We start from the raw sequence: 13,749 nt of genomic DNA, 5'->3' as shown, positions 1-13,749 counted from the left end.
TCCCCTTGCTCTTCCACTATGAGTAAACAGAGAAACAAAATTTGACTTCTGCCCATTCCACCCTTAGAGATCTCATTTCTAAGAAGAATAGTACTGAATTCTACAAAATAAATACTCCAGAGACAAAGTCCAAAGAGAGGAGGTTCAGATGCTGAACAGATGAAATGGCTAAAATAGTCTCTAAATTAAGAAATACCGCAGACACAGAGCCACCCCCCTACAACTTCCGCGAAATATATTAGTAGGACTGTTGCAGCTAGGGGCATTTGCCAGGCAGTTACCTTCCTTGAACTATTATAAGTTATCCTGTTTGGACAGCCCCTTCATGTCCTGGACCTCTAACGCTCCCATGTTACTAAAGTGCCAGAGTTAGTCACCAAGAGGGCTACAATCCAATAGGCAACAATTACTGGAAACTCGCCTCACTTCCTAGCCCTCTCCCCCACACCTTCAGGACAAAAGTGAGTGCAGTCTTCCCTGCTCCCCCAAATTTTCTTGGCTGCAGTCTGTTCTAACTTCAGCCTATAAACACCTGATAGGAACAGATGAACTGGGAGGGGCCAGAAAGCTGTACATAGCTGCAGGGGGGGTGGAGGTAAACAAAAGAAAGTATTTAAGATGCTCTGAAACAGACTTCCAAAGTTCATAGACTCCTACAGAAGGGGACTGAAAAAAAACCACTTCTTCAGGCTCCACCTTCAGAGACTCACTTCATTGGAAGAGAGCTAGGTACCAGTTGGCTGTAGCACTTGCAGACAGTTTCATACCTACCCCAGCTGCATTCAGTTGGAAGCTTCCTGTTGCTCTGAGCAAAAATGCCAGCAAGATCCACTACCCCACTGGTGTGGTTCTGCATTATCACAGTATCTGTGGCAATCTATCCAGCAGCACTGCTGCAGAAGCCTCCTAAAAGGAGAACAGTCAATGGGAATGCACAGTCCAAGATGACAGGCTGCTGCGATGAGATTAAAGAGCTCAAGCTGCAGCTGGCCAACCTGAGCAGAATGCTGCAGGAGCTGAGCAAGAAGCAGGAGGGCGACTGGGTGAATGTGGTCATGCAGGTGATGGAGCTGGAAGGAAGCACCAAGCAGATGGAGTCCCGCCTCATTGATGCCGAGAGTAAATACTCCGAAATGAACAACCAGATAGACATTATGCAACTCCAAGCAGCTCAGACGGTCACACAAACTTCAGCTGGTAAGGAGGGAGTCCAAGCTCCCAGATGCACCTCTTAATGCGCAAAATGAACTAATCCCTAGCTCCTAATGCCAGCATGTCCCACTAATGTAGTTAGCGAGCATGCATACTAAATACTTGTTGTCAGAATATTTCTGCAGGCAGGTAATCCTGAAAAAAGAATAGTTCACTTCATCTGTCAAAACTCCAAAAATTGAGCTGTATTTTAATATCTGTATATCTAATATCAGGTTATGGAAGAGCTGAACAGGTACTGTATTTGTGCAGTGAGAGACTCAGTCTAACATCATATTTTCTGAGCACTACAGTACCAAGCTGAAAAGAAAGGAAGCTGGCTTTGTCAGAGAATGACTCTGGCAGTTATATCCTCAAAGTCCACAGTGCTGTTCAGGGGACCAGAGGTTGTTAAAACAATTAGAAATGCTTTCCAAGCACTACTGGACATTGTATCTTTATGACTATCTCTGAAACAGAGCAAAAAACCAATGCATTGTCTGAATGATAAGTTTCAAAAATTCAAGACTGTAAATGATGCAAGATGTAAACTCTAAGTCTAGCCAAAATGCATTTAAATTGTTCAAAATTTTCTCTTCCCTGAGGGAAAACTTCACTGCATATAATGATTGCACAGGCCTGCACTAGACATAGAATGCAGGTGTATTCTGTAGTTCAGTTACCTGCAAAACAATAGTTTAACAGTTAAAAAAAGGCATCATTAAGTTTTGCTTAGTTTTTTTCCCCCTCTTAAAAAAAAAATCATTTCCATTTTAAAAATTCCTTAAAGGGAATGCTGTTATCCAGGATATAGTTGCTTTTGTAACTCAGTATTTCCCTCCTCCCCACCCTGCCCCCCAAAACTTCTAAATTTACTAAGTTGTCCTTTACAAAGAGTACAACTTAATTGGTTTTGACACACTGCTCACTGTTTATAGTAAGTCTTAAACAAACAAAGGTTTTACCATAATGATTTTTGTTGGAGCTGTCATAAAGGTTTGGAAAAGTAAAACAGCACACAGAAGAAACTGGCCCAGAAGGTATTTAAACAACTATGTCTCACTCCACCAGGTAAGAGCAATTTAGTCTGTACTATATTGAAAGCTGCCAGGATGGATAAAGCCTTGCCTCAGCTAATTTATCTGCTCTGAGAAGAATAGCTGTGCACACCACCAGCCTTCAAGTCAGATCCTGCACAGAGAGAAAAGGAGGCTTGCACAGACTGACAGATTCACTGAAGCTAAAAATCACTACCCTCTGTCACAGGCACAGCAAAAAGTGCTGAGCAAATGTGCCTCATTCACAGACTCCGCTGATCAGCTGAAGTGCACAATCAAAACCAGCATCTTGCAGTGTGCCTGGCCATTAGGCCAAATAAGCCTTTAATGGTTGTGGGGAGAGCAAATACATACCATCTGACCTCCTAGCACACAGCAGCAACATGAAAAAAAGCAGGCATGTCTTTAAATAGGAGATTTCCATGGCGCTGTTTAAAAAGGGGGAGAAACCTGCTTCTTTTGCAACTTTTGTCCAATGCATGCATTGATCAAAACTTAACCATTCAGGAACTGGTTACAACCTGGTGAGGTTTGTCTTCACTTAATCACCACTTGTACTACAACTAAGCTTTTCAGAAACCACTTATATAGCAGAGCACTGCGCTGTTCAGATTCTAATTTTCTGGTTCTGATTGAAGTAGATGCTGTCTATGACTGTTCATCACTTTATCAGAGGAACTACCGAATCTCTGGTGTTTACAAGCTACCCCCTGATGAATTTCTGGGGAGTCCAGATCTAGAGGTAAAGATGTCCAGTATACAATGTATTTTTCATGTCTTTTCAATAATCAAAAAATATTTATCTTGGAGCCTTACTACAGGGAAGAGGAGACCACATATTGAGTTATGTCCTGCGCTTTGAATTGGCATCTTATGGAGGCAGACTTGGGGGAGGAGTGAATGAGTGTACATTTGAGAGGGAAAAGCAGTTCAGTCAAAATTTTTCCACAACTCTTAAAGCAGTACGTTCTTTAACAGGTGAAATCTGGAACATGGTGTACTTTTTCAACACCATTGCGCTCTACTAAGTCTAATGATAAGTAAACACTGCATTCACTCCCATTCCAGGTGTTCTGTGACATGGAAACAGATGGAGGTGGCTGGACTGTCATCCAAAGACGCAAAGTTGGTTTGACATCTTTCAATAGGGACTGGAAGCAATACAAGGAAGGATTTGGCAATATTCGGGGAGATTTTTGGCTAGGAAATGAAAATATCTACCGGCTTTCAAGACGTCCCACTGTTCTGCGAGTGGAGTTGGAGGTAATTAATACTCTCCATTTCAGCAGTAAGAAAAGCTTCTTGTACAAAGTAATTCTCTAGAAGCAAATAGTCTCTTATCTCCACAGAACCAAACAATTTGCATGCTTTAGTTACAAGAAGAGAAGGAGACAGGAAGGACCTAGTGATAGATTCAAGGATAGGACAGATGTATACTCTCCACTGTATAAAGTCATTAGGACAACTTTCTGTCTGCATACAGATTGCATCTAAGAGAGTTTGTGGGCTCTAGAAAATCCTGCATAATCCAGTGGAAATAGAGATCAAACTGTTAACCATCTCAAATTTAAAGATTCGCTGGGATGTCTGATAAAGATTGAAAGATACCAAGACTTTGCCTTTTGTAACATTTCCTTTTAGTCTGTGTATAGCGGGTTCGCATTGCTTCACTCCAAAACAATTTCTCTACAGTGTGTTAAAGGCTGCCAGGTCTTGACTTGCACTAGTTTACAGCTGCTACAATAGCTTTGAAAAATGAGATATGTATAATGAGGGATGGGTAGGGGGGAGTGCTGAAAGGTTTTATATCTAAAAGTGACTCTTCCAGGGAGGAAAGAGTGACTTGAGGTAGCACACTATAAGTCAAGGCTGTTGAATGCAAGAGCTGCACACCTGGTTTCCAAACCAGTATTCTTTCATACTGGTTTAAAGCAGTGCAGGTTCAACTTGCAAATACAACAACTTGGTTGCTCAGGAACTCCCTCCCCCCCCCCCCCATAGAGAAGTTGCTGTAGTCTGTTTCTAAGAGACACCTGAAAAATCTAGGACAGAGAAGAGACATGCAGCATGCACTGTATGTAAATACAGAGGAAGTGTCTTTTAGCAACTACTCTAACAGAACCTGTTTCCTCTTCACTGTTCTGTGGCAGGACTGGGAAGGTAACATACGCTACGCACAATATAAACAATTCACCCTGAGCAACGAATTAAACAGCTACCGTCTTTTTGTGGGGAACTACACTGGCAACACAGGGCGTGACTCCCTAAGGTACCACAACAACACAGCCTTCAGCACAAAGGACAAGGACAACGACAAGTGCGTGGACGACTGTGCCCAGTTCCGTAAAGGTAAAGCACACACAGACGCCTTCCTGGCCTGGGCAGGCTGCCTGGGTGATCTGTAAACAGCCCAAGACTCCATCTTTCTGAGTAACTAGCATCTGGGTGGCAAATCAGGGAAGCAGTGATCATTTCTGGAGCACACATCAGTTACATGGGAAATTCGGCAGTTAAAGCTGATTTACATAGAACTAGCCTATGTGCTACAGACACGAGCGCTTCTCAAATGAGTCAGTGTATGCTCTCATGTCCTTAGTCAATACCTCACCAATTCTTGCTGTTTTCTACTGCACTACACTTGATTTTTCTCCCAGATTATCTCAGATGATATTTCAATGATGCAGAAAATTATTCCTGCATATCTACAAAGTTTTTTTTCCTTGCATTTTTATTATGTTTCAAGTTCCAAAAATATACAGATGTGAGGGACTTGATTATTTTCCTGTTCAATCTTTACTCTAATCTTTACTATGACTCTATTAAGAGCGCCAGTGAAGTTACTCTTTTCATTCATTTTAGAATCTTTATATTAAGTCTGTCACAAAGATAGTTTCTTGTTCATTGCATCTTGCTCTTTTCATTTCCTATTCTGTCCCCATACAACACAGAACTATAAATGTTGATATATAGGCCTCATGAAAAAATACTGCTGCTTAGATGCAGAGCCAAGAAACCTTCCAACTGCCTTAAGATGTCTGAGCTAAGAACCCAAGTTAGTTTCCTATATTAACTGTCAGAGACAAAAAAAAAAAGAGAGAGAGAGAGAGAAAGGCATGGAAACATTCTAAGATGAAAAAGCAGCTAAATGAAAAGCTACTGGACTAATTTGACTATGTAACTGTAATGCCTGTCTGTGTTTAGTATATGCCTGGACTCTTGAAGGAATCATTCAGCAGATATTAAGTTTTGAATTCAGTGGTAATGCCAGCTACTAGAGATATAGTCTCCAGGGATTAAATGCTGTCCACCCCTCTTCCCTGAGGAAGGGCAATAATTCACATTCAAAAATACAAAACATACTTGTTTTTTTGAAAAAAAGTGGCTCACCAGGAATCTATTAATTTGTTTTTTGAAAAGGTGGATATTGGTACAACTGCTGCACAGATTCCAACCTGAATGGGGTTTACTACCGCAAAGGAGAACACACCAAAAACATGGATGGCATCACCTGGTATGGCTGGCATGGATCAACCTACTCCCTGAAAAGAGTGGAGATGAAGATACGGCCGGAGGATTTCAAACCTTAGAGAGAACCAATATTTGACTGTACAGCTACACAACACCGCTGTACAGAAGGTGGGCCCCTGCTCAAAACCAGCCACTTCAATCGTTCACTTCCTCTGGGATGTGAGCTAATGCAACAACTACATACTGGTTATGTACACATAGAAACACTAAGGCAGACACCAGCCAAGCAACTCATGTTACCAGGGCTCAAACTTATCTCCTCCTCTTAAGATTCTTTCCAAAAGGATAATATTGTGTTAGAATAGGCTAGAACAGAAGGCTAAATACCTCCCGCACTTACAGCGCCTTCAGAACACCTACCAGCGCACTTTCATTAGCACTGTAACTAGTGGTTGGCTTAGCATTCAACTAGTTAGGCAGGGACTGTAAGAAGAAAGCCTCCTTGTTGCTATTCCCTCAATGTCTAGATGAAGTATTGCTGGGCGACTCAGTTTCTAAGAGAGATTCATATCAAAAGTGACATATTGCTTTCTAATCACAGAAAAATACCTTATCGAAAGTACCCCGATACACCGTTCTTGAGTGCATAGTAAATGACTTTCTGGGAGCATAAAAGCTACACAAAACATTTGGATAAATGAGTACTGTCCAGGTTCTCTCCTGAAGTCTTACTGCCATCTCTTGCTGCTGCCACAAGTAAGCATGGAGAGCTGCAGCCAGCACACAGTACCTGAAGGACAGAATTTTCTCGTATGTGCTGGGTGATCTCTGGATAATGATAGTGCCACAAAGACTGATAAATCACAATGCAGCTTTCTTGGCTGCCCCCAAATTATATTCAGTTTAGAACATAAGAGTACTATATGAGAGTAAGTCTAACAGCCAGTGAGAGAGAAAAAAAAAAAAAAAACCTACACTACCAAAAAAACCCTAACTCAAACTCCTAAAACATTGTGTTCATAAGCAAAACACTACTACATACCAGAGAATCCACAAATGCCAAAGAAAAGTTATTAATGTTTGATAGCATGATGCCACACTGAGCAATATTAAGATCTGTTTTGAATACCCCCTGGAAAGTTTCCTGGACATTTTACATCGAAAATCAGTATGTTTTTTCCCTTACATAATGCTGGGTTGAAAATAATTGTCAAAAAAGACTCCTCCTGCAACTACACCATTGCTTGAATATGTTGTAAACGATGGTTATAGGTAATATATCTAATTTCATTCACCTTAAAGAGGGCTTAAATCTAATTTAAATTGTTCTGTCTTGCGTGAAATATGATAGAGGTGTCTTGGGAATTGCCTTACATATGTTTCACTATTCAATTCCATAAATTCCAATTGAGTGGAACTATAGCTAGAACTATTTTAACTGTGGTCTATAAAATTGATTTTTTAAATTTCTGAACTTCCATTTCTAATAAATTTTATTTCATTTTTAATCCTGCCTTACTTCAAGTCTTTGCTCCTTGATTTCCTTCTTTTAAAAACACAAAAAACCAGCTGTATAAGTGACTGAGGTCAGAAAAGAATACATTGAGTTCTATATTTTTCTCACAGAAATAAGAGAGGACACAGGATGAAAGACTAACAGGAGGGAAAAGTAAGAAAGCATAACTTCAAGGAAGTACCTTTCAAGGTCTGAAAAAATCTACTGAATACAGACAAAATTAAGTTTTCGCCCAACCAAAATCAATTTGTCCGCCTCAGATTATGGAATCCTGTGATATGAAACTTTAAGATTTATATTTTAAATCAGGTATTTTGGTACCAAATCCAACCTTTTCTGAAACCAGATGTGCCACCGAGCAGAACAGCTGGTGGGCAGAGAAGCAGGTGTTCAGTTATGCAATTGCAAAAAGGTTCCTGAAATTATCATACAAGACCTTAATTTATCTATTTATTTATTTATTTTTTTAAAAAAGAAGGATATTCAGCCATCTCAGGAATTTCAGTTTGCATGCCAAGACTGAATGACATTTCATTCCGGCCTTTCTATGTCCATTCTTTGAAGTCAGACTTTTAAGCTCTAATGGAGACAGTAGCAACGTGTCTGCATGATGAAAATGAAATATGCAAACTCTTGAGACTGGCCATGGCCATTTTGCAAGGCCTTTCTTTTGTTATTAACTGCACAGGTATTTCAGAACTAACATTTTTCATGGTGGTAACAGCTGTAAATAACTGAGATAAAGCCGCTACATGAACATCCAAAGGAGCAGAACTAGTATACTGCCCCATTTCCTGTCCCTATGGCAAGATGGACAATCATAAACGAGCCAAATGTAGCCCAACAACAGCTATTAAAAAGCAAACTGCAATCATGAGATGTTAATAGGATCTAACAGTATTTTAAAAATTGACAGCATTACATAGATGTTATCACCTGGATTAATAAACAAGAAATTTTGGGAAACTGCTCTCTAAATTTACATGTCCCAAAGTGAACTGCTGAAATCATTTTTAAGCTAGCTTTGCTAGGCCAGTCACAGGAATGTCCAAAGCTCAGGACACAACACATTCCCATGCTCGTTATAATATCTATGTAATCATATGAAGTTTAGGTAAGAATAGGACTTGCCCAACCTACGTGATGAAAAATTCCATCAGAAATTTTGACAGGAACTTCAGCTAGGCTGGCTTAATTATCTGTAGGTGCAGAATTCTCTTTCATCTAAGTCATAGCCTGTCTGTAGTCCTATACTGAACTTGGAGGCAAGAAGTAGAAATCGAGAGTTCTCACCTTTTCCTACACAATGTGGCTTCTATCAAAGTTTTAATTACACAGTAAAAGGGCAGAACTCAACAGGTGGGACAGCACATCTGCAGGTTAGTCTGTAAGCCTACAACTGAGCCTTGTGGCAGACAGTCAAATTCTAAGAATAGTCTACAGTCATCCTAATGGTACCCTAGTTTGGGTACCGGTGTGAGAGCACAAATCTCATCAATTCTGTTCCTACCTGATGAGAGACTCGAGAATGGCTGGAGTGGGACCCTTTTGAAATTCCAGCTCCTTGTAGTGAAGGGCCTTAGCATACGCTCGACATTTTGCCGCTCTCTCGCCCAGGAGGACGATACCATTATCATCTCTCAAAGGCAGTGGGCCCTGGAGGGGAGCACATAAATCAAAAGCAGGATTAGTACAGAAAAGGAGAATAAAGTATACACGAACTCTTCACATTCTTTTCATACACTCGGCACCAGCCAGTTAGCCAGCATTAGAAAAAAGTTGCCCAGACAGCATCTCTACCTTGTCACTGTGTTCCATGAATTCTGCTAAGTTCAGCAGTGTCTGAGTGACCTCTGCAATATCCTGAGAAGTCAGGGCCAATTCAATGCTTCGGATCAGTTCATCCTGCTGGTCTTCATTCAGTTCAGACCAGCACGAAACGAAAGCAGCATTGAAGAGATCTCTGAGAAAAGGAAAACAGAACAAGAGATGGAGATTCATTATCCATGAAAAAGGTCTTCTTGACAATAGACTTTTCTTTTTATTCAGAGAAAACAAGCTACACAATGCATTTACACATTTACCTGCAATACATGGTAGTTAGTCTTTATTAAGTATTTAGTACAAAAGTTAACTTTATGAGACCTACTTTTAAAAATACATGCTAGCATCAGATACTACGCTAATACTGCACCATCGTATGCTAGCAAGTATTTTAGGCTAGAAATGGCTCTTCATAGCAGTTCGGATGCTCTTCTGCCTTGAGGAACCAGATCTAGTCTGATTTTGATCACAGTTGAATGTAACAAGACATTAGAGAACTACTTTCACTGGACACACACGTGCCCCCCACTTCCCCACATGCGTATATTTCTTATGTTCACTAAACAACTGCAATAGCTGTTTGTGTTACTGGTAAAGCTTGAGGAAGGAAAAGAAAAAGGATGAAAAAAGATACAGAGACAGTCCTTGTCACTTGCAGAAATACTCTGGAATGGATTTGAGATGCATTTACAGGTATGAATGAAGGACACTAACAGTGCTTCTGTCTCTCCAGGAAGTGCTGACCTTTTATGATGCTATTTACACCATTTCATAAATGTTAAAACTTGCATTAAAAAAAAAATAAGTAGGAACAAGCAAACGCTTTTGTAACAGTAGCAGTCATATTCCTATGCAATGAGATGACAAGTGTACATCATCAAGAAGAGATAAACAAGCAAACTGCTTACAGAAACTCCAAGTTACTCCAGACATACTGGTTGCAATAGAAAAACCACAGAGAAACTTTTATCTACCACAGCAGATCCTAAAAACTATTTCATACTCTGATATTTTTCCAGCTTCAATTTTATGTGCCTTGTGTTATTTCTAAACTAATACGCAGAATTCCACTGAAAGATTTTGTGCATATCAAGGAGCTGCCAACTGGAAAGGCTGGAAATGAAATCAAGTTGTGAACTATTTGATTTGTCCCAAAGCAGGAATCACCTCTATTTAAGGAACACAAGAGCTTTTAAGTAACTTTCTTTTTCCTCATATTATCTGGCTTGCATCTGCAATTTCAAGTGGTCTGAAAAAGACAGAATTACTCTACCTAGCCATGGGATTATAGGCCTGAGCCAGGGCCCAGCATGAACGCAAGGACGGTGAGGAGGAATCTTTCAGCAGCTCCAAACTCAGTCGTCTTAACCATTCCAGCCAGTCATCTTTGGAGACTCTTCTTGCTGCTCCCCAGGCCTGTAATACAAAGCAAGACAATTCAACTACCAGATGAACCACGACTCAAAAGCAGCAGAAATCCATCAATAGATAGCATTACTTCACAGCTCCAAATCACATCAGCTGAGATTCCCTTTTCAGTTACTTGAATACAATTAACATAACGAGATGATCTGCAGTAATTCAGCCTCATTTCTAAGATATCTACCTTAAATGTATTCTTGTCATGACATGACAAGTATTTAACATGAATAATTCTTCCCCTACAAAAAGGGGCCAACAGTTGAAGCCACAGTTGAAGCATCAGCTTAAAAATACCTAGTGTGTTTAGATTAACATTTTTCAAATTGGTTCAAACCAATCCATCCTCCTACTGAGCTGAGTGGTACATGCACGTACTGTCCAAATAGCCAGTTCTTATTTATCAAGCTGTACATTGGCTTCCAGAGAATATAACAAACACTAAAATATGAGAGAAGCAGTTTATAAAAAAAGGCAGAGGCCCTGATATAGATGTCTGTAGAAGCTACAGATGATTTCTTGCAAAGAAGGAAGTTTTGCTCATACTTTACATAATGAAAAAGCATCAAGATTACTTCATGGTCCTATATAATCTGGTATTTCAGTTGCTCCTATTTGTAAAGTGCTCAGCACTACCTGCCTTATACAGAACCAGCAATAGAAAAGAAATGCAAATGTTATTTAAATGCACTCGACTACCTCCTTATTTGAAACCAAATAGCACCTCCCTTCAGTAGCAAACTTATCGTGTGTAGAGTTCTACAGTCCTACCTTCTGCAGGTTGATGGTGCTAACATGTAATTTCTTCATAGGACCTGTTTCCACAGGACCACTGGCCAAGGTTTCTCCCTGGTTGCTTCTCAACATTCGATGCTGATAGATTAGCGGATCCTCCTCTTCATCAGCAAGAGTATAGCCCTGCAACAAATGGTTCACAATGAAGACCACACCCACACATACAAAAGCAGTTTTCAACACAAGCTAAAACCTGTGACAAAGTCAGGACACTATCCAATTTTACAGCTCTATTTGGAAAAGAAACAGTGTTTCCTAATACTGATTATTACACCTTAAACTCGTGACCTCAAAACATGCTCCATTTCTACTCAGAAAACTATTAAGAAATCTTAGCTCCTACTGTTAAAAGGCAGAGAATAATATACCATTGTGAAATAATATTCCTTAAGAAAAGCACTAATAAGCCTATCAGTCTAATTAGTAAGTCCAGAACAGCAGTGTGCTGCTTGTCCTACATCAATCAGATTTCAAAGCAATTACTGAGTTTCTGAAATATGGAACCTACAACAAAAAAATATCAAGAGAGAACAGGTCCTCTTAAGCCATGACACTGTGGAAACAATATGGAAAATCCAGCATTTAAAGACTGCTGACAGAGAAGTACAAGACTGGTTACAAGTTGAAGTTCCCACCTATAACATTCAGTGATTTTTCTGTAGGAAATAATTGACATCAACTGATACAAACTTTCCTAATGCAATCTCAAAAGTCTCATAAGAAAACTTATACTTATCATACAAATAAACCAACTGTTCTCATTTTATGATTACTACATATAACAGTCTATAGCTACATCAGTTTTAATGTGAAAACATTCCCAAGTATCCTCATGCAAACAGTTATTGTCAACTCACCTTAACAATCCTGCAGATAAGAACATCATAGCGTTGATGGTTAATTCTGTGTCGCACCAGAACTTTGTTCACCATCGGGATAAAAATCTGGTACTGTACAGGGGAAAGCATCAAAAGCTATTTACTCAGCCTCACCACAAGCAATAAAATTTCACCTTCATTTCATTGTTCTTATAAGAAATTGACTCTGAAAAATTGATCCCAATAACTCTGATTCCAGAACCAAGAGATGGAAAACCTGTTTTCTTAAAAATCCAGAACGACTGTATTACAAATACTCAACCTTAAAGCCTTGATCTTTGAGGCAGTTCCTTCCTTTGTAAGCTTTCACACTTAAGAACATTACCTTCTTTCCCAGCTGGAAAACAAGAGATGAGAGTGTGTCCATTGCAGTTGTTCGTAGCTCAGGGCTCTGATCTAGTGTTCGCACAATAGGATGAATAATCCTTGAAGCATAATCAGTGAAATCCAGAGACTCTGTCAAGCGATCCACTGTTTCTAGAGCAGCTCTGAAGTCAGCGCAAAAAGAAGACAAGACTTGTTATCTCTCAAGGTGTAAGGAGAAACAGGATGACGTAAAAATTACCAGCAATTCATATCCAGACCTCCTAGGCATCAGCAGTAATAGGAAAAACACAGCACCAGAATGCTAATTATTTTGGCCAAGACTTGCAGGACATCTTGCAAGTTGCAGTAACTAAAATACTGGCAGGTGAGAACCAAAAAGTAAAAGTCTATATCCAAGAAAAGCTAACAACAGTGTGGTGACATCCAACTGAAATTAACATTCTATATTATTAAGCATAAAGAAAATAAAAGCTGTGAAAGGAACTAAGCAGCATTTCATTCTACACAGGGTCAGAGCAGTCACTGAGGAACCAGATAGTGAAGAGAAAGGAGAATGCAAAGCCACTGACACTTACTTGCGAGCCACCATGGGCACATCTGGAGCATCAAATAGCTTTACAATGGGAGGTAGTAGCAAATGAAGGTAGTCATCCAGGTTAGCTCCAAAGAGCTGGATTGCATTCAATAGCTGGAAGGAGAGGACCCAATACAACTTGAAGTCATGAAAGGAATGCATTTTAAATAATCCAGTCTCCAGTGAAAAGACTTTCTTTGACTTTACACTTTACACTTTAAACAGAGTATTGCCTGAACCATTTTACTCCAAGTCACTGCTGAACCGTACCTATCCAGTTTGCTTGCAACACACACAAAAGCATGGGAAGGCTGTGTGTAGCATGCATATCAAGCAGGTACATGCCTAGGCAATACCAAGCCAACTAGCTGAGGCTTCCCCCACTCACCTTGACAGAGACAATACGACTCTGGCTATTGTCATGCATGAAGACCCGTAGCATGTGAGGAATGAGCTGAGGCAGATAGAGCTTGAACTCGCCTCCTAGAGCCACCACAATTTGCTCAATAAGTAAAATAATTGTGCTCTGTATGGAGTTGTTCATGACCCAAAAGTCCTGTAGAAGGAAAATGAAGAAATTAAACAGTTCTTTCGATGAGCTGTACCAGTTAGAAGAAAAACAATCTGCAGGAGACAGTCGCTAGATAAATTCAAACTTGCAGGGAAGAACTTTACTTCCCTTAAACAGTTCTCTATTTA

General features: G+C 39.9%; 2 protein-coding genes across 7 annotated transcripts in view; one reads left to right on the top strand and one right to left on the bottom strand.

Annotated features, from left to right (window-relative positions):
• Positions 1-13,749, bottom strand: part of MTOR (mechanistic target of rapamycin kinase) — a 67,400-nt gene that overhangs the window by 38,798 nt on the left and 14,853 nt on the right. For all 6 annotated transcript variants that reach the window (XR_009960588.1, XM_062593613.1, XM_062593615.1 and 3 more), the window contains 8 exons: positions 13,439-13,606; positions 13,052-13,164; positions 12,475-12,637; positions 12,129-12,221; positions 11,248-11,394; positions 10,331-10,473; positions 9,034-9,196; positions 8,744-8,889 (listed from right to left, as the gene is read on the bottom strand). Coding sequence is in view for 5 of the 6 variants with exons in the window: in XM_062593613.1 (XP_062449597.1) it covers positions 8,744-8,889; positions 9,034-9,196; positions 10,331-10,473; positions 11,248-11,394; positions 12,129-12,221; positions 12,475-12,637; positions 13,052-13,164; positions 13,439-13,606 (1,136 nt within the window). In the remaining variant the exon portion in view is untranslated. The remainder of the gene's footprint in view (positions 1-8,743; positions 8,890-9,033; positions 9,197-10,330; positions 10,474-11,247; positions 11,395-12,128; positions 12,222-12,474; positions 12,638-13,051; positions 13,165-13,438; positions 13,607-13,749) is intronic.
• Positions 816-6,681, top strand: ANGPTL7 (angiopoietin like 7). Its single transcript, XM_062593465.1, has 5 exons — positions 816-1,197; positions 2,888-2,991; positions 3,318-3,512; positions 4,400-4,598; positions 5,667-6,681. Exons 1-5 carry the CDS (start codon positions 816-818, stop codon positions 5,834-5,836), a joined length of 1,050 nt encoding a protein of 349 aa, XP_062449449.1. The 3' UTR covers positions 5,837-6,681.

The sequence above is a fragment of the Rhea pennata genome, chromosome 22, assembly GCF_028389875.1.
Source record: "Rhea pennata isolate bPtePen1 chromosome 22, bPtePen1.pri, whole genome shotgun sequence".
In the NCBI taxonomy this organism is placed as follows: Eukaryota; Metazoa; Chordata; class Aves; order Rheiformes; family Rheidae; genus Rhea; species Rhea pennata.
Note: the sequence above shows the minus strand (reverse complement) of the source record. Positions and strands in the feature narration are given on the sequence as shown.